The sequence below is a fragment of the Harpia harpyja genome, chromosome 5, assembly GCF_026419915.1.
Source record: "Harpia harpyja isolate bHarHar1 chromosome 5, bHarHar1 primary haplotype, whole genome shotgun sequence".
Classification (NCBI taxonomy): domain Eukaryota; kingdom Metazoa; phylum Chordata; class Aves; order Accipitriformes; family Accipitridae; genus Harpia; species Harpia harpyja.
Genome location: NC_068944.1, coordinates 11,088,320 through 11,108,411, shown reverse-complemented (window position 1 = coordinate 11,108,411; position 20,092 = coordinate 11,088,320). Strand labels below are relative to the sequence as shown.

Sequence of the window (20,092 nt, the reverse complement as noted above, 5' to 3'; positions counted from 1 at the left end):
GTGTTTGTTGGGCTAAATTAAAGAAAGGGCTCTTTCCAGAGTGTCAACTTGCTAGCTAATATGCATTAAAACATACCTAACCCTATCCATAGTAGACATCTAGACGTGTTCACTAACCATTTCAGGGGACACACCTCCAAAATCCTAATCTGGACACAGATACAGATATATATGTGTATCCATGTATACTTGTGTAGTTGGGAGCCTGCCTCCTGAAGGAGAACACGGAAGCAAAGCAGGCAATAGCTCAGCAAGGGAGTAGCTCATGAATGGGAGTCGGTGGCGAAAGTCAGAGAGGTGGGATATAAAGAGTAGTTAGTGAGTACCAGATGGAAAGCTTTTGATACAATCTGGGGGAAGCTAAGGGAGAGAAAAGTAGCAAGTGCCACACAGGAAAGAGTAGTGTACATTGTTTTGGGATATTTTTTTCAATGTATTTTGACATTGGAGAGGACAGTACAATCTGATGCTTAAGTAAGATGCACTGGATTGAAATCAATATTCAACTGCAGGAGCCTATCATTTTAGCTCTGAGCTTTCACTCTGTTCTGTGTGATGCCCTTGGTTGCTGTCTTGCTTGCTTAGACTTTGCTAGGATTAGGAAGGTACGGTACTGATGTGTTTTCAAACAGAAGGTGATTATTGAGAAACATGTTGGGTGATTCTGATTAATTTAGAGCTGTTGATTCTGTGGTGGAGGGCAGCAGGGAGCTGTGTTTAATGAAGCAAGAAGAACGGAGGATGTATATGACTAATACACAAGATAATCTTATCAGTGCTACAGGAGAAAAACAATGCTGTGAGACACTGAATATGTCTACACAGATTAGGAAAGGTGAGAAGCCCCAAACACTAAGGTTCATATTTAGCGCTTCTCCTTGGCATGTCGAGTAGCTCCTGGGGTGTGAGGAGTTTTGGCAGATGAGTGCTCTACAATAGTCTGTGCTCATGGAAGATGTTACTGTATTCATTTATCCCAAATACTTGTGACCCCTTGATCTGCCAGCTGTGCAGGAAGTGAGATCTTCCTAGTCCTTTTCAGCCAAAATGATTTGTATTAGCAAAAACCTACTCTGATAATGTTTAAGCTAATCTGGCTCAATTTGACTGAATTGAGTTGAGCTCGCATGACTTCCATGTTGGTGGAAGTAGAGAGGCAATGATGGTTAGTGTAGGATGAGCTGAGAGCAGAAACCTGTTTTGCCAGCACAGACAGCTCCAGAAAGGAGCATCTGTCCAAAGTCCAGCTGGACACGGATGGTCTCAAGAGTGTGCATGTCACTCTCAGCTGGCTGGTATTTTGGCATGGGCTTCTTTTGTTTTGTTCTAATGGCAGTGTCCACCTCTGCCTCGGAGGTAGAACAGAGCTCTTTAATACTTTTTGGTAGTTTCCTTGATGTGTTTTTTCTCTGACCTGAGTTTTTTCTTCAGTCTGAGCTGAGTGTATTTCACAACAGTACAGAGAACTATGATCTGCAGTACACCTTGTTTTCCCTCAAACCCTGTTTGGCTTGACTAATACACTTCAAAAGCATCCTGTGGAAGTTAATCTGATGTTAAAAGGACTGAGGATGTGCTATATCCTGGGGCAGCTGCTTAGCCTTTTGGTCTTAACTGTAAGAAATTACAAAACTTCTACAGAACAATCAAGATCATAGGATTTGTTAAAGACAAGAAGATGGAAACACCTTTTTTTCAGACTTGTTTGTCATTGCTAAGATTACAATAGCACGAGGTATGATTTCTAGAAGGAAAAATAAAAATGACATAGTGTACGATAATACTACTTCTCTACCACCTTTCATCAATGCATGCCAAAAAGCTTTGGACAACATGGGCCTTGGAACTGTCCTGTGACAAAGGAGGAGTTCCTGGTTTGGGACACGAACCCAAGTCACCGAGTTGGATGTGTGATTCAAGGTCAAGCCTGCCTACAGAAAAAAATACAGATTAAAGTGCAGATACCTGATACCCTGAGTCCCAAATTCCCCTGATAAATTGTTTGATTTCTTTCTTATCAACTTCCTTTAGATCAACAGTTGTGGTGTGTTTAATCACATATGCAGACTCAGTGAGTTTAAAAATATTGGTTAATAAGTGCAGTCAGCGAAGGAGATGAACTTGCTTGGACAGTGATGGACCTGTTAATATAAGTCAGTCCTTTCAGGGAAGAGGTTTGCTAGTAAAGCTGTACCGCAGGGATGCCACGTAGTGGGTAGGGAAAGGGTGCTTTTAGTTCTTGTACATAGTTAATACAGTTAACGTTCCATCGCAGTTTGCTGTGGGTTTTTTTGGTTTGTTTTTTTTTTTTTTTTTTGAGTGGAGCAGTTTATACTCTCTGTTCCTTGTTTAAGTGTATGTTGGCGGTTTTGTTCATTTACAGACATTGCCAGAAGTTGTATTTTGATCTGTCAGTGCTATAACAAGACAAGATTCTGATATGCTTCTCATGCAAATGCTAATTACAAGGCCAATTCTTGCATTCTCCATCTAGCACAGTTGACAAGACCTTTCCAAGTATTGCCATGTGTGTGATTTAAACATAGTGGCTAAGTATAGTTATAATATGTCTGCCTTCAGTGCCTTTGAATGCTGGTGATTTTTCATGACAAAGAATTGAGAAATCACGAGATTTTCTTAGGGTGAGTTTATACAAAAGAGGTTAGGAAAAAAAAAACAACAACCCTTTTTTCTTCCTGTGAAGAGAGTACATTTGAAGCAGCACTGTGTCTCCTTTTTAATGTGCATTTTTTAATGGTTGCACTGTATTTTTTATGTTACCTCAAAATGTTTAGGAAGTTCTTTGAAAATTATCGTCAGCCAGACTAACTTTGAATAAAAGCATGTTTGGGAAGGAAAATATACACAAGGATCATCTAAAAATTTGTAAAAACTGTTGCAGAGCTTTCACGTTTTTCAAAGTCTGTATATTAATAGCTTAAGAAGTAAATAAGCACAAGATATTTGCCTTTGTTAACAACAAAGGTCTGATTAACATTTATACCGGGAGGGCAGATATAAATAGGTTTAAATGAAAAACCTTCCCAGGGTGCGCACATTTTAAGTATGGCTTTTACACACTACTTGCATAGCAGGTGTGTAAGCAGATGACTCACCAAAATGGATTGGTTTTTATCTTTCTTTATGCATCAGTAGTTTGGATTCTGTTAGCTTGCTTTTGGCTGAAATGAAGTTTGGGAAGGAAGTCCTTCTGTTTCTCTGTTCAATTACTAATTCAAAGCAGCATCTATTCTAAAGATACTAGAAGGTATACACAGATTGTGTTTGCTCCTTCTCTAAGACAGATACTGTTGTGCTTTCTGATTCGACAATAGTAATACATATGTGATATTAACACTAACTCTTATATGTCGAAACAAACTTCTGTAAGGGTTTAAAGTTATATTTATGAAAATCATGATCAGTTGTTGCTACACTTGTCTGCCATTCTGCCTAAAGACAAAGGATACCATTGTCTGGGAATATAATTTTGAAATCTGAAAATATTTATTGGGTTGCAGAAGTGGAGAATTGTGTGATACCTGAACATGATCCAGCATTTGAGCGCTACAGGCACTGTGCCTGGCTGAAATGGCTGGCTGCGCTGCATCTTGCGTATATTAAAAATCCAATTTTTTCCTGAATTTTTTGAAAATCGGAGAGTTAGTGCAGTCATGCAACAGAACGCTCCTTTTGTAATCATTTGATGCTTTTTGAAAACAGATGTTGAAGAAAAGTCATCTCTGATGAATGTTATTGAATGTTGGTGTAGCATTAGCTTTACAGTTTCTTTATTAGGCTTGCATCCCTGCAGTTTTTGAAGCTGCTGGAATGTTCTAAGCACGGCAGGTTTATGCTGCCACTGTCATTTAAGAAATAACTGCTCAGCTGGTGTGGTTTTGGTTTGAAATGGTTCTGTGTGTTATAGGTGTATTAACCTGTGATCACTTAGATGATGATGTAAAGCTGCCTTTTTTTTTTCTTTTTTTTTTTTTTTTTAATGGTTCTAAAATTGATCTTTTTCAGAGCGCTTTTATTAGGCCTGGCTTGCAATCACAATCTGAAGGAGGTGTCTTTAGATCTCAGTAGCTGTGAGGTAAGGAATATTTACCAGGATGTGTTCAAAAGATGCATAGATGTGGAATTAGAGTTCCCCTGAAATCCACTGGGTGAGATATTCTTCCTCTGTAGTCAAAAGTTGTGGGAAAGGTAGAACTCGGAGAAGCAGTTACCGTAAAAATCAGCTGCTGTGTGTTAACAGCATCCTAAATAATCAGCACAGAGGTTGAAAGCACCTGATTGGCAAAACCCTCCTTGCAGTGTAGCTGTTCTAGATACTGAACCAGTGTGCTGTTTGCTGCTTGGCAGCTTCTGCCCTCTGGGGCTGTGATTACACAGGACCCTGCAGCAGGACTCTCCAAGGTGCCCAAATTCGGATGGGTTGCAGGAAGCTGCGTGCCCTGAAGGCATGTCTGTGGTTTGATTGTCTTCCTTCAAAACCAGAGACATGCTTCCTCTTCTGCAGGTTTGCTTTTTAACCTTGGGAGAAATTTTGCTTTCCTAATAATTAATCAATTCAGGCCAATAGGGCACTTTGATCAAAGTTGATTGAAGCATGCCATTAACATAAGAGGCACTGTGCAAATGGCTTTAAATATCTCAAGAATAAATAAAAACAATTGTGGCAGCTTGATTTGCTTTATCTTGTTTCCTCTTGCTTCTCTGTGCTTTGCTATGCACTTTGTTTCTCAGGATTGTCCGTACTCTTGCAGGATGATACCTGCGTGGCTACAGCTTATGACAAAAGATCAGCCACGACCCTGGGGAGACAGCGAGGCAGTTACATAGAGGACCATGTGGACTCTTGCCAAAACCATCATGAACCCGCTTAGGCTCAGGCCTTCTCTAGCTGTTAGGCCACTTTTTCTTTTTTAAGCTGCAAAGAAAGCCTCTGACTTGTTAGGCAGATCTTTCCAACTCCATCACCCGAGTATTAACTGTTCTGGAAGTGCCTTTCAAATGCAATGGTTTCCCTTTGAGTAGAAAACATGCAGTTTGATGAACATGTTGAGGTGTAGTAATCCTTACCTTAGGTTCGTGGTCGATTGCTTTTGGAATGTGCACAGATTTCCTTATGAAGGACAAACCAAATTACTGTGAATGCATTTCATAGTTCGTTTTGATATTTTACACTTTAAAAAAAATGGTATTACTTTGAAGAGCACTACATGTAAATTCCAAATAGAAAAGCTTTCAAGTCAAGTACACATGCTTCTGACTTCTGAGTAGAGAGATCAGACGGATGATAATTTTTCTTTCAGAGGGAGAACGGAAAAGGGAGGAGTAATTAAAGTAACAAAAATGAAGTCCTGTAATCATAACCTTAAAAGAATAGATCAATAAAACACAAACATAAGTAATGAGAGTATAAATCAGCATGTAAGTCATCGAGGGCTGACAGGAGTGAAAACGTTATCCTTTCATTAAATAACCCCAAGGATGGGATATGGAGGAGCCCTTCGAGGGGCATTTTAGCTTTATTGCACCCCAAAGCATACGTGGTCATGGCTGACTCTCATGACACAAAGGAAGGAATCGTGCCCAACTCGCAGTGTAGCATTCCCGTAGCTGGTCCCTCCAAACTGACAGCACTTCCTTAGGTCCTTCCCTTAACATTTTTTCACATCACTGAGCTTTATCCATTCTCATGTGCTTTGGAAAGAAGAAGTTATGCTTCCACCAGGAGGGGAGTCGATGTGCCAGGAGCTGGGAGTACACTCAGTGGGCCCAGCACCGCAGGGTTGTGTTCCACCTCTCCCTGACCCTCTGTGAGCTGGGCAGGGTAATCTGCACCCAGAAACAGAGCCATGGGAAGCTCGGAGCCGATGACCTGCGCTACTCCCAGTTCCTGCAAGCACATGCTGTTAGGAGGCTAGAAAGCTGATGCTTCAGCTTTGCCCTCCTCTTTCCTACATCAGGCAAACTGTACTCAACTATGGAAGGATAAATCTCTCTGTTCCTTCCCTCTCCCACCATTTTTCATTTGCTCCCATAATTTTCTGGTATATTGACTCCAAGCTTAATCATTTTATATTGCTTGTTTGGTTTTTTTATTATTTTTACTATGAAAATTACATTTTTATTTCTACCTGCTCAGCACTGATGTATTTCACTCTTTTCCCTTCTGCTTCCCTTAGCTTGGTCACTGTGTAAGTACCCTCCATGCTTTACCTTAATTGTTAAATCAGTAAGCAGCTTTGTTTGCCCTTCCCATATTGGTACCTCATAGCTTTGAACACGCTTGGCATTTTTAATTGTTGAAGGGTTGTTCTTCATTTTCTGAATAAGAGCTTGTATTTGTAGTCTCAGAAGTATGTCATATAGGAGATGATGCAGAGGGTTGGGGTTTTTTTTTTCAGTATCACGGTCCACATTGACAAATAGTCCTTCAATTAATCTCTGCTTATATATAAATATAAAATTTTAATACAGTTGCAATACATTTTGATCCTAAAAGTCAACTTGTTTTCATCACCCTTGGATTAAATAGATATCACCATTTGTGCACATGAAATGTTTGTGTATTGAAGATTTTCAATATAGAGGTATCGGTACAAGATTGAAAGCTGCTTCTGAAAAATTGTCCGCTTCAACCCTCAAAGTATATATATGATAAGCATTTGGATTCTACTGTGAGTAAAATTTTAGTGTATAGAACTTCTACCGTACCAACAACCAATCCAAGACTGCGTATAATCTGCCAGTTCCATAGATTCTGCAGTAATAGATGTGACACTGTGTAAAATGGTTGTTTTGTGGTAGGCCATGCTGAGAGAGCAGCACAAAGCAAAACTGAATGATTTTGGCATTCATAAGCGGATACTACAAATGCTCTTACAAAAATAAAGTTGAGTTAAAATTGCACCGCTTCTGGCCCAAATACAGACTTTAATCTGACCACTTCTTGAGAGGATAGGGTGAAGGATAGGTAGGCTTTGTTTTATGCAGAAGAGGAAAGGTGCCTTACATTCTGTATCTCTTACACTTCCAGATGTGACTTATGATTTAGACGTTGCCTTTGACCACCACTGTTCTTTAAATGCTCAGGCCAAGTTGTTGAGCTGCTTGTTAACCAATCGCATATCTCAAACTTTTGAAAGTGCCAAATCAAGTCTTTATTGAAAAATACTTCTGAAGGCATTTGTGGTTCCCTAATTATAGCATGGATAAAAGAGAGTATTCACAGAAATATCAGCAGGTTGATTCAGGATATTTAGCCAAGTAAGTCAACTAAGTAAAATATTACTCATTTATTTATGCACAGGAGGTGAGAAGGCTATTTCATGTTTGAAAAAGCTTTCTGTTTTTTTGAAGCAAGGAAAGTGAAAACGGAAAATGCAGAAAGAGAATTTTTGTAGAACTTTTCCCCTCTTTTGCTTAAGTCTTTTTCTGGGGGATGTTCATAAAGTGAGATGCACTTTACATAGTTTGCCTAGCTGCAAGAAACAAGAAAATGCTTTTGCTTCTTTGGAAAAAAAAAAAGTTGCGTTTTTAATTCAGTAGTGTTAGTAAATAAGTGTGTAAGTTTTAACAACTTCGATTCTTAATGTTGATGTTTTCCCCTAGGCCATTTCATTGTTTTTTCATTAAATCCTGACATTTTTTTATATTAATTTAATATTTCAGATTAATAATATCATAATTGATACTTTCCAGTCAGGCATTTTTGTTATTGTTGCTGTTTTTCTCTGTTATGCCTATTTATAAATTAAGAATAAGGTAAATTACTGACTTCTCTTGTTTATGGTCTTTTGTGGCCATTTTACAATTGGATTATTTAAATTTTCAGTGACAGGGGAACAAAATTTTTTTTTTTTTTTTTTTAAATTTGCTACTCATCTTTGATCTGGGCACCCTAGCATTGTGCTAAGAGCTGAAAGAAAGAAGATGCTAACTATAAGCCTTGACTGTAGTGGAATTCAAGGGTGACAGTGTTGCACGCTTATAGGCTGGGCTAAGTTTATTTTTGTTCTCACTAGATGTTGGAAATGTCCTGGCCTCTTCATGTAGAGAACCCGCACCAAAGTCCTGTGGTCACTGCCTGGCACAAGCACTAAAGGATTCATTGTGTCTGCACCATTTAAATCTTTCCCTGATTTAACTGCTGAGCAATAGTTTTAAGAGAAAGGGAAGAGTCCCTTTTCTCATTTATATGCAAATAGTGAGAGAGAAGGGTGAGAATAGTAGGAATGTGTGCATAGGCTGTCATGTTGATGTGTGTAACTTCTGTTGCTGCTTTTGCCGCTGGTAGTGCCTTCTGTATTCACAACGCTTCTACCACTGTTTTCTGTGTGATCTTGAAACCATAACTAGTTTGCAAAATGGATCATGTTTTGTCTCTAGTTAAGATCGGGAGGTGCACAAGTCTTGGAAGGATGCATAGCAGAAATACACAATATCACCAGCCTAGATATTTCAGACAATGGTAAGTACACAGAACAGGAATGGAGGGTCATGTAAGTCCAGAATCTGAGAAATGCTTTTTCTTTCAGCTCACGGTGTAATGAAGGATGGTCACTCTTGCTTTATGATTGTTGGCCACATTGGCTATCGAAATCTCTCAGACCAAGAACTCTTATTGCTATAAAGTATATAAGAAATGTTTATAGACTAACTGTACCCTCAGAAGTTTATGTTTGAGATAAATGTAACACAGCAGAATAAATTGACAGCAGCAAGCATCATATTAGATCTAGAGGAAAGTGGGTTTAAGTACAAGAGGATGAGAAGCTAAATGAGAAATGAAAGTGTAGTGAAAGAAGAAAGGGAAAGACAGATACAGAATGAAGCTGAGGTTGTGATACTGAAGAAGCGAGAGAGGGAGATTTGGAGCAAACAGTCAACCAGCTTCAGGTCAGAGAAGGCTTGTTTGAGTCTTCGGAAAGGTCTTGGAGTATTCCTGCTTTGGAGGCTCTGTGCATCCTAGCTGGGAATACCAGCTGGCTTCTTATCTTGCAAACTCAAATTGTAGATGTATGGGATGGAAGAATTCACCTGCTGTGTTTGCCCCTCTGACAGCCAGATGTGGAAATATTTCAGAAGGAGATTCCCAGTACAGTTGAATGCCCAAGAAAGGCGGCATGGATTGGCAAGTGGAAAGCTTTGGGAGCTACTGACTCAGCCCAATTATGTAAACAGATTGATTGTTATAAGTAAAGATATTTGACATCTAAATTATCCCGCAGATCTGGATCCTAAGTCATTGTAATCTAACTGGTGGACTCTTCAAATACACCGCTAGTTTGGGAATACAATATTACAGCAAGTTATTTTTCTTACTCAGGAGCAGAATAATATCTGGCTTGTTTTCAGGTCATTTTATTCATAGCCTGTTAAGTTAGCCTTTTGCATTTGAAGGCTTTGAGACCTTGTTGGTACACAGCTCTACTAAGACTAAATAGCAGCTAGCATGGTCTCAAAATTCTCAAAGGAAGTTTAAACTCTGCCTGACAATGCGAGGAACTACCCTTGGGTGGTTGGGCTATGGAGAAGGGACTACATTTCTCTTCTGTGTTTCTGAGAGGTGCCTTCAATGGCTGATTAGGATGGAGATTTAAAGGGCTGATTAAGATGGAGATTTAAAGGGTTTTAGAGAAAGCATTTATTCTCATAGAAAAACAGAGGCAAAAAAGAGAAAAAGATCTTGTGATAGAAGATGGGAAATTTTTCTAGACCTCTTGGAAATTTGTACACCGATACAGTTAGTTGAATGAATATAGCGTTAATAATTGGACCCTGCCTGGGTCTTTTGTGAAAATGTGTTTTAATTCTTAATCTAATCTGATTCTTTACAGGCCTAGAATCTGACCTCTCAACCCTTGTAGTCTGGCTTAGTAAAAACCGATCGATAAGACACTTGGCGTTAGGCAAAAACTTTAACAACATGAAATCCAAGTAAGGTTTTTCTTTCTTTTAAATAACAACAGAATGGATGAGGAGAAGCTGCTGATCTCATCATCTTCCTAACTTTTCTTCCCTCAGAAATCTCACTCCAGTACTTGATAATTTAGTTCAGATGATTCAAGACGAGGATTCAGTGAGTATCTTTCTGCTTATTATCATCATGTGTATTTGTACCCGCACAGCCTATTTCTGATGATTTTCTTCACTGTGTTAATTTGCTGCATAAGATTTGATCATGATCCTGCACAGACACATCCAACATTTTGGGTTTTATTTTTTCAAATAGTAATTTGGATTATGTGTAGCATGTAGGTAAACGTTTCTTAGGATAGTCATTCTAAATAGTTGGATGTGCTTAACCTAGTTGCTTTAGGTCTAAATTATAAAGCCCTGTAGGCACAAGTTTTCAAAACCTTTGTGTCCTGTTAGGAGATTACAATGGTAGTGTTCTCTGGGTGGTGATACTCCTTCAATAGCAGAATTTGTATTTTTCACTTTTTTAATTAATAGAACGCACTATTTCCTGATAGCTGTTCTTGAGTATTAGCTTTTTTTTTTCTTGACAAAATGCGAAGTCACTGCAGTGATCTCCTAGAACTCCTTTCTCCTTCAAAAGATGCAAATAAACTGTTCACAGTGCTGTTCTTTACTTCTCCTAGTACATTCATCACAGGAGCAATTTCATAAAACCCTTTCAGAGTGCCTTGCTGGGATCCTTGCCCACTTTCTTCATTTCTACCCTCTCTCCTGATTCTGAAAGACTTTTGTGGTTGGATTTGTGTTCTTGCTTTATTTGGCATCCTGGTTTTGGCTATAAGGGAATCTTAAGATGCTCTGTTACTCTCATGCTTGTCAATCTTTATTCATCTCTTCTTAGTCCTTTCTTTCTCCTTCATTCCCCATACAAGTTACAAGCAAGCTCTGCTTTTCCCATTCTCCAGAAATCGCTGACTGTAGACTTCAGTTGTCTAAACACCTGCTATTCCTATTGTCTTTATTGTCTCACCTCCAAGTTCATGGTCTCCACACTAACTGCTTTTTTATTTTCTCCTCCCATCTGTGTCTGCACCCTGCAATTCAGTGGACCAGTTTTTACCAGGGTTTCCAATGTCTGCTTCCGTACAAGGTCATTAGACCCATATTCTGTGTTCGTCTTTTCTTACTGCTCAGTTGTACTTGAAGTGATTTGTTAAACTAGTCCTCTCTCCTCTCTGTGTCGTCTTAATTGGGATTAGTGGTACTGGTTTTTTCTTGATTCTTTGCCTACCTCCTCACCTTATTCTTTAAAACATGGGATGTCAGTGTGACACAATGAAGTGCTGCATATGGATACCAGAGCTGATTCTAATTGAGTTAACACCTGTAATGAAAGCAGTAAGTCCTTGTTTGCACAAGTTAGATGGAGCATCGTGCTAAGAAGTGTATTGGTCGATGTCTGTGTTACTTCTTGTACCAAACTAGCCTTTTCATTTTGTGGTGTGTGACCACCTCCTTCTACCCTGTCTCTAAAGGGAGTGGTGCAGGGCTGTTTTCCCCTTCTCTCCTTTTCCTGTTGATACCGTACTGAGGGGTGCTATCACTTCATCAGGTAGCACCTGCTTCTTCCCTTTGGACATTTGTCTCTGTCCCGCATCTCATGCTTAATCTTTCACAGCTATCCTGAAGACTGTTATGTCAAACCAGATTAATCACAAGCAAATGTAATTTAGTATGTTTTTCTTAATTCCCTTCATCCCTTTGCTCTGTTGCAGATGAACATTTCGTCCCACTCAGGCCATATCCTAAAACACCTTTTCAACACACTCTATGCATCTTTTCAGTATCCAGACCGTCTTCTCAAACATGCTGTTGGTTTTTTGTTTTTTGTTTGGTTTTTTTTTTCTATTTATATGACCATCCTGCTCATATTATCTGTTCGCAAGGATAAAAATTCCAACTTTTGCCTTATTGTTTCTATTAAGTGTTACAACCTTCTGTTTATCTTTCCTGGCTTCTGTTTTTTAAGCTTCCAGGACAGAGAAAATGTAGCTGCTAAATTTTGGATGTATCATTCTCACAGCTCTCCCTCCCTCGCATCATCAGCTTTAACTTCTTGTACTCCTTTTCAGCTGATAGACAATGTCAGCTGTCGTTCCACTTTCTGCCTTTGTCATAATCCAGTGGTCAGATGTGCTCCTGTAATTGTTACTCACTGTGTCTTTCCTGAGCTAACCTACAGAACATGCTCTGTAGTCTCTGTTTTCAGTGTTACAATGAAATAATCCAGCAAAAAGTTATTTTATTTAGGTACTTGTAATAACTGTCTCTCCTTCATGTCATGCATTAACCTTTGGGATACAGCATGTGATCCTGTTGGTGTTAACCTGTCTCTTCTCTCCCTATGTTCTTTTCTCTTGTTAATCCTCTTCAGCAAAGGAATCTTGTTTGTTTCTGTTTCATCAGGTGCTAAAATCAATCTGAAGCATTTCCTAGCAGCTAAAGAGTTGAGGATGTAGACCCTGTAGCACCATGGGAAAAGCATGTGTTGCAGATAGCTGGATGGTCCTCACTCTACCTTGAGATAGTACAATGCTTAGAAAATTATTTTAAGTTTCTAGTTATTTTCGTTTGGTTTTGAATCCTAAAGGAGGTGGTCCTTGTTCTGCCGTTACTATGCATTTACTGCCACAGGACATTAAAAAGTAAGGGTGGAATTGGAGAGACCAGGGTATGATGTTGCCCAGAGCATACTGCTTGATCAGTATTGCCCCGCAGGCTGCTACAGTTTGGGGACCATGCATTATATGCATCGAAAGCTGAAGCAAGAGGCTTTAATCTAAAATAGTCATCTGCCAAATGCTGCTTCATGTATTTATACACACTTTAAATACATCCATTGCTGTGTTAATATGAGTCATGAGTAAAATAATTTAAACAATCAATAGCTTGGTTTTATGACTGTAAAAATACAGCTAGATGCAAATGTAATTCTACACAATTTAAAAGCAGTAGTAACCTAAACAGTAAAATTTCCTAAGTGTTTAATATCGACAAGAATGTAATATTTAGATTTGCTTTTTGGTTTTGTTTTGGTTTGTTTTTTTCTCTTTTTAAGTAGATGCTGTACTGCGCAGGCTAGAATAATGTATTCTTATTAGTGTTGCTGGAAGTGTCTGAAGCTGTGTGCTTACTGTGCCATTTCTTTTCTTGCAAAAATAGATGTTACACTGCAGGTACAGTGTACCATTACTCAGAGTGATAGTCAGTCCTGCATAGGTGCAGAGAATTACTACAGCGCTGAATATCTTTAGTTATTAGTTCAGTGTTTGTTGCAGAATTGGCCTTTTGAGGGTTTTTACAGCATTTTTGTTCGCAGGAGGACAAATTTACCTTGATTTAATTCTTAAATGTTTTCCAGCAGTATGAGAAAATCACTGAATACAATCATACAATTTCTAATTCTGTTCTTTACTTTAATAATTCCTCTTCCTTAATAAGATTGTGTTAAGACATCTTCACTGTATTGGCAAAGTATCTGTTTTCTGCAACAGGGGCACTGAAGTGTTTGTCAGACTTCGGTTTTCTCAATATCCAGCTAAAACTATTAAGTTGTTAAAAGTAGTAAATGTTTGTAGGCTATGTAGAGTATTGCCCCTGTTTATGGGGGATTTGGTTTTCATGGGTTTTTCTGTTTGTTGTCATTTGGTTGTGTTTTTTAATATAATGGTCAGATAATTTGATGAATATTTACCAGCCTGTACGTTTAATCCTACAGAGTTACATTCTGATTGTAGTTTGCATTCAGGGCACCAAGTGAGTCCAGAGGTTTTTGCTCCTTGCTCATTGAGTAAATGGTAAGGGTAGCTGTGCAAGAAAAGTAGCAGTTCATCCACTTCAAAGACACTGCTAATACAGCAGGTGCTTTACTGTGCTATATGCATATTCTGTATGTGGTAGTAATGATATATAGGTGTCAATCCTTGCAGAACACAGTGCAGAAGTGTTTTCAGTCATATACTGTTTTGTCAGAGCGTTGGAATGCAAGAGGTGAGAAATCCTTTCCTGGGAGGGTATTTGAGGTTCAGAAAAATTGGTATGCAGGAGGGAGCACCTCCAGCTAAGTTTCTCAAATGCCCCTTTTTAAAGCGACACATGAGAAACAGAAGAAACTTCACTTTCACAAGCTTATTGGCGATTTCTGTCCATGTGCTGTGTGGTGCTGCTTTTCTGTGAATCTGTCGCAGGAGGTCTTCTCGAATGTGTGCCAAGAGCTCTAAGTGCCATTCTAATGTGATGCTAATATTCTTTAGGGTACGTAATGTAATAAAATGGGGAAACATAGACAGATTAAGGGCATTAACATAGTAATTTAATAACTTCCATTTAAAATAAAACCAGTATGTGGCTTGTGTTACTGTTAGACTTTTTAATTATAAACCTGCTGTGCCTCCAAATTTTTATGCATTTCCTCATTTATAAGTGCATTTCTTATTGTTGCAAGCTTTTTGGTTATCACTGTAATCCAGTGGTGTCTGGAGGCTGGAGTCCCATTGTATAGCAGGTACCATGCAAGCATCTTGGACCCTGGAAGGTGTGCACAGTTCAGTTGGTTTACTTATATTAATCTAAGCTTTAGGCATCTAATGTGTGTGCCATGGTTCATCCTTATGAGATGTTGATTTTCCCATACTGGCTATTTGGAGATTTTGGGCTCCTAAAATTTATCCTCCAATACATGCCTAAGTGGGTGTATAATGACAATACGTTCCTCTGTTTGAACTCACACTTGAGCAAGGGAAATGTTTTGTGGAGTTCTCATGCGTCAGCAAAGACAAATTACAATTTCAGCAGCTGTAATACCTCTGCAAGGCGTGGTGATGGATAGACTGTAGTTCTTGAGCTCCTGCCATTGAGTGCTGGGACACTGAGAATGGAGGGAATACAGGCATTTTTAAAAGAGGTTTTCTTAAAGCCTAGAGTGTGACTTATCGGAGCCCAATAAAGTAGTTTCAGCTTAACATTGTGTGTGTGTGTGTGTGTATATATATATATATAAATAAAAGTTACATAAAGATATTGCAATCACAGGTGTCAGAACACCACTGTGAATAATATCCGTTGACTTACTCATTTTAATAGATACTCTTCTTACTGTTTTTAATTTCAGAACTGCTACAGTTTTCTGTCTCTTTCCTCCAAAATGTCCATGCCCTTAGTTGAAGGAACAGATATGCAAAATCACTCCTAAAGTTGAAGTAGCAATAATAAAACAGTTTAAAGGAATTTTTTGTTGTTTTAAAAAAGTCTCAGCTCCTAATTTGTCCTTGGATAAAGCGCTCAGTCTGAGGGAGATGAGGGGAATGCTAGATATTTTTTATTTCTCACTGACAGGGAAGCATCCTGGTTAAGCAAAACCCACTGGACACTAGAGGTTGTCTTGCGAAGCTGGTTGTTGCTATCTTGCCTCTTCAGGTTCCCACTGTATTCTGTATTTAATAGGACCCAGGAAATTAGAGGCACTGTCACTTAAAAATCTTTTTTTCAGGGTGTTGCAGCTTAATCTGTGCGTGTATATGTTTGACATCTGTGCTCTAAGTTGTTGACTCCCAATTCATCATGTGTTGTAGGATCTGCAGCAAACACAGAAAAAACTCTTTGATGCTTACTGCTGTCTCCAAAAGTTTGGGGAACTTGTAACTTCCTTTGGTTGATCTTTGAGGAATAAGTGCACTATCAGTTGCTGTTATCAGTGCCTTTTCTATGCTCCACAGCCTTTGCAGTCATTGTCCCTCGCAGATTCCAAGCTGAAGACGGAGGTTACCATCATTATTAATGCCTTGGGCAGCAATACTTCTCTTACGAAAGTGGATATTAGTGGAAATGCCATGGGAGATATGGGAGCAAAGATGCTGGCAAAAGCCCTGCAGATAAACACCAAGCTCAGGTAAGGGAAATGTATTTGCAGTAGAAGATAGAATGGCTTAATAATACTGAAATTGTTGGCTTATTCTTAAGCTGTTTCTCTTCAGAACCCTTCTAGGTACAGCCACTTTATAGTGCCTCCATTTGGAAAGATTCTCATCCTTTTTTCTTAAAAAAAACCCACAAAACAAAACAAAAACAAACAAGAGAAGCAAATTGTCTCCGCAAAAACATTCCATAACTGGAACTGGAGAAAATTACATTTTCTAAATTTAAACAGAAAAACCTCATGTTGGAATAAGAGAGCTCTAAATGTCTAGAATCCTTGAAGAAAAATTACCTTGTTCTAGAGCTCTGGATGTCATCTAATCCAATGTTCTTCTCAAAGCAGGGCCAACTTTAAAGCTATATGAGGTTGCTCAGGGCCTTGTCAAGTCAGGTTTTGAAGACCTCCAAGTACAGGGATTCCACAGTGTCTGTGGGAACCCTGTTCCAGTGCTTAGCCACTCTTCTGTTCTGCTCTCTCTTTTCTGCTGGACACCTTCCGCGCAGAGAAAATTCTAATACTGGGGTGGGAAGCTAAAGTAAATTATTCTTTGTCTTCTGGAGTAGCAGTCTGTAGGAGAACTAAGAGCATGTGGAATTCAGAATGGGTAGCAGCATGGACCATCCCTCCTTCCCCTCTCCCCTGCCTACAATGCTGATGGACCTTGGCATCTCTTCTCTGCAGCTTCATCCGCCCGACAACTTCACTGCTTTTTAGCACATGTCTGGCACTGATGGCTTGAAAGTATCACTTTTTTTCTATCCAGCATGTGATTAGCAAACAGTAAAACCTTCAATCAGCATGAATCTGGATGGGGACCTCTAAGTGTCTCGCCATCATCAGGAAAGCTAATCCTCATTCCTCCTCTTGTCAGACTGTGCAGATGAACCTTCCTCAGTGTATTGTCTCTGTGAAGAGACTAGTTTGTGCTTGGTCTCGAAGCATTTGTTCCCTGGAGGATAAGAAATTCCCCAGAACAGTCCTGGCTATTTTGTTCAGAAGCAGGGATCATGGTCTTTGAATTCCTGTGCCCAAACTGAATATTGAAAATGTCAAGAAAACACCGGAGAGGTGGCTTAGGTTTACTGAATGTATTAACATGAAATGACCACAGTACCTGAAGAAATAAAACCTTGATGGATTTCAGGATGGCAAACTGAAATGTTTCACAGTACACTGAATGTCACAGTTGACATAGTGTCACCACAGTCTGTGGTGTGATTACAGACTGAATAATGCAATGGTAACTGGCTCTGCTTGAAATGTTATAAAATCACATCCAGGTAGAAATATAAACACACATTCCAATGACAAAAATATCCAAGATTTGACCCTAAGCATATCTGGTCTTTGCAGAGTGAGTGTAGAATCTCTCTCCCTTACCTCCATCTTTCCATCTAAAAAACAAAGGGATAATTCTGCAACAGCACAAGGGTGTCAATACCTGTGAAACCCTGCCATCTGTCTTTTTTCTTTTTTTTTTAAACACCAGAAATCTTTGTTTGTTTTTTTGCCTTTTTCTTAAGAACAGCTACAACTAGTGCTCTTGCACAAGCAAGATTTATCTGCTTGACTGTCTCTTCTGACTACTAATGAGATCTGTGAACATGTGTTCGCAAATTGCCAGGCAGTTTGCTTGAGTGGTCTAAATTGGGGGAGGAGGGGGAAGGCTTGATCACTCTTATCACTATTGTATATTCAAAAGAGCTACAATTTATGCACCTAACCTAAAGGCTTCTATTGGCACCTAGTTATATTGCATGTGGGATCATAGGACCTGTGTGATGAGCTAGTACAGGATTGAATATACAATAGCCTGCAAATTTTTACCACCAATCAGCATGGAATTTTAAACACCTTTTTTTATAACTGTAGCCATATAGCCTATGTAGAACAGAGATTGATCACTTACTGCAGTTTTCTTGTTTTTCAGTGTGGGCTTGCAAAGCAGACATGGGAACTTTATTTTTTTAGACTATTCCTGGAAAAAGCTGGAATTTTATCTCCAAATCTTTCTATTAACTTGTATTTTAGAAAAGTTACGTTTTTATGTTAATCATGGAAAACATAGTAGAGAGTCCCCTTTAAAGAAAGGGAAACTGAAATTTGTAGTATCTTTGTCCCTAACTTCTGTCACTTCAAGGTTTTAGCATATAACTAAAACCAGATTTTTAAAGTGCTGCCTTCCACTGTACAATTTTGAACATACAATGCTGTGTTATTTCAATATAGATTTATTCAGTGGTTCTCGTTTAACTTTTTTTTCTTTCCTTTCCCCTCCCCCCCTCAGAACTGTAATATGGGACAAGAATAACATCACTGCACAGGGCTTCCAGGATATAGCTGTGGCACTGGAAAAGTAAGTTCTCAAGCAACTGAATGACTGATGAAGAGGCCAAAGACCTACATCCTGAATGATCTGAGCAGCTGCAGTTCTCACTGCAGTCAATATGATCTGAAGATGCTGAGTGTTCTCAATTTTAAGCATTGGGGTGCTTAATCTAAAGGAAAATTTATGATTTCACTTACTTCAAAAGGATGGGAAAAGGCTCTGTGGCTCTTTCATCCATACTCTGCTATTCAGCATTAAGGCCATTGAGTTTTGCTGTTAGCATTAAAATTCTGAATTTGGGAATATTTTCCCTTTTCTTTATTCTCTTGTGTTGACAGCATGCAGAAATTCTATTCTAGTCAGTGAATGAAGCTGTATATAATGACAGAAAATTACTGAAGCATGCCTTTGTGGTCTGACTTTTTTCTTTACCCCAGCAAGTTGAAAGTAATAGTGATGATCTCAGGAACTGCAGTTGTTCATTGTAATCGCTGTGGTCTGGGTCATTTTGCTTGCCTGAGCTTATTCATAGTTGCAGCTATTACCAGTGATAGTTGCTAAATGACTTTCATCTCTCTCCATCTCCATCTCATTTCTTTATATGTTATTATTACTTTTCTTAAGAGGGAAAAATTACAGATTTAAATTAAGCAGCAGTTGCAGTTGTTTCATGTCATTAAATCCCTCAGACAGGAACAAAGGCTCTCTTTAGAAGGTGAAGGTAATGTACAATTGCTAGTTTCTAGACAAGATGTCTTGCAAAACTGTGTAACTACTTAGGGGAGCATCTTAACCCTTGGAGGGGTCATGAGGCTAGACCTTATGAAGTTACTTGTTTTATGAAACTGTTGTAGTTTATATACTTGGTTTCAAAATGAATTCAGTTGCACTGATGGGGAAAATTATCTAAATGATGCATAATTAAGCAAATCATCTTGGAGTGATTCCACTGATAGTAGTGAATAATAATTTGCAAAGGTTATTTGTCAACTTGCAGACATTTCTCTTTTAGAGAGCAATAGGATGTACATTTATGAGAAAGTCTGGTAGAAAAGAAAGTATGCATATTTTCTGGTTAGCATCAACTTTACTTTTCTGTTCTGAAGTGCTTGGATAAGTAAATAGAAAGGAGGGGGAAATCCAAAGGCAAAAGCAAATCATCTAAGCAGAAAAAGAAGAAATGCTGCAGATAATTCTGTGACACTGCACTTTGTTGAGGTGACATCTCATTTATTTAGCTTGGAAGCTGAGGTCATTTTGTGTCTACTCTAACATTTTAAAATTGTTAAAACCATTGATAATATCAGAAACTAAGCCACAAGCAGCAAAGGTTTAAACTTGCAGGAGAGGGACTGTCAATACTGGCTGAAAACAACTAGCCTTTAAACAATCCATCTTGAAGACATATTGGGAACATCCTCCACCATATGTTTCCTAAAAATACATGAAACCGTCAATATTCTGTAGGAAGGAATTGTTGTTCAAAACGGAATGAAATATACTGAAGAAGCTTGGGGGTATGTGTGTTGTGTGTGTTGTTTGGATTTTGTTCTTAAGAAGAATAGTCATATACTAAACCACAAAAAAGAAGCAAGCTAGGCTTTTGTAGTATGATGAGGAGGCTGAGGAGAATTGTGAGGGATTGTAACAGATTTTAAAACAGGCTGGAATAATCTGAAGATTGTTTTTTCCCTTCCTCACAGCTTTTCTTCGTCTGTTTATAGTTGTGTGAAAATGTTCCTGCAAGGGAATTCCAGGAGCATGGCTGTTGGCAGAGTTGCCCCAAGGGTGTCCCAGCCAGCTGATGTGAGATGCTGAGAGGATCTTCTATAGAGTCTGGTACAAGTGTC

The 20,092-nt window shown here is 38.8% G+C and overlaps 1 protein-coding gene across 7 annotated transcripts in view; it reads left to right on the top strand.

The window, feature by feature from the left end:
• Positions 1 to 20,092, top strand: part of CARMIL1 (capping protein regulator and myosin 1 linker 1) — a 196,565-nt gene that overhangs the window by 114,824 nt on the left and 61,649 nt on the right. For all 7 annotated transcript variants that reach the window (XM_052788667.1, XM_052788665.1, XM_052788668.1 and 4 more), the window contains 6 exons: positions 4,027 to 4,096; positions 8,404 to 8,485; positions 9,855 to 9,954; positions 10,042 to 10,096; positions 15,714 to 15,886; positions 18,201 to 18,269. In XM_052788667.1, coding sequence (XP_052644627.1) covers positions 4,027 to 4,096; positions 8,404 to 8,485; positions 9,855 to 9,954; positions 10,042 to 10,096; positions 15,714 to 15,886; positions 18,201 to 18,269 — 549 coding nt within the window. The remainder of the gene's footprint in view (positions 1 to 4,026; positions 4,097 to 8,403; positions 8,486 to 9,854; positions 9,955 to 10,041; positions 10,097 to 15,713; positions 15,887 to 18,200; positions 18,270 to 20,092) is intronic.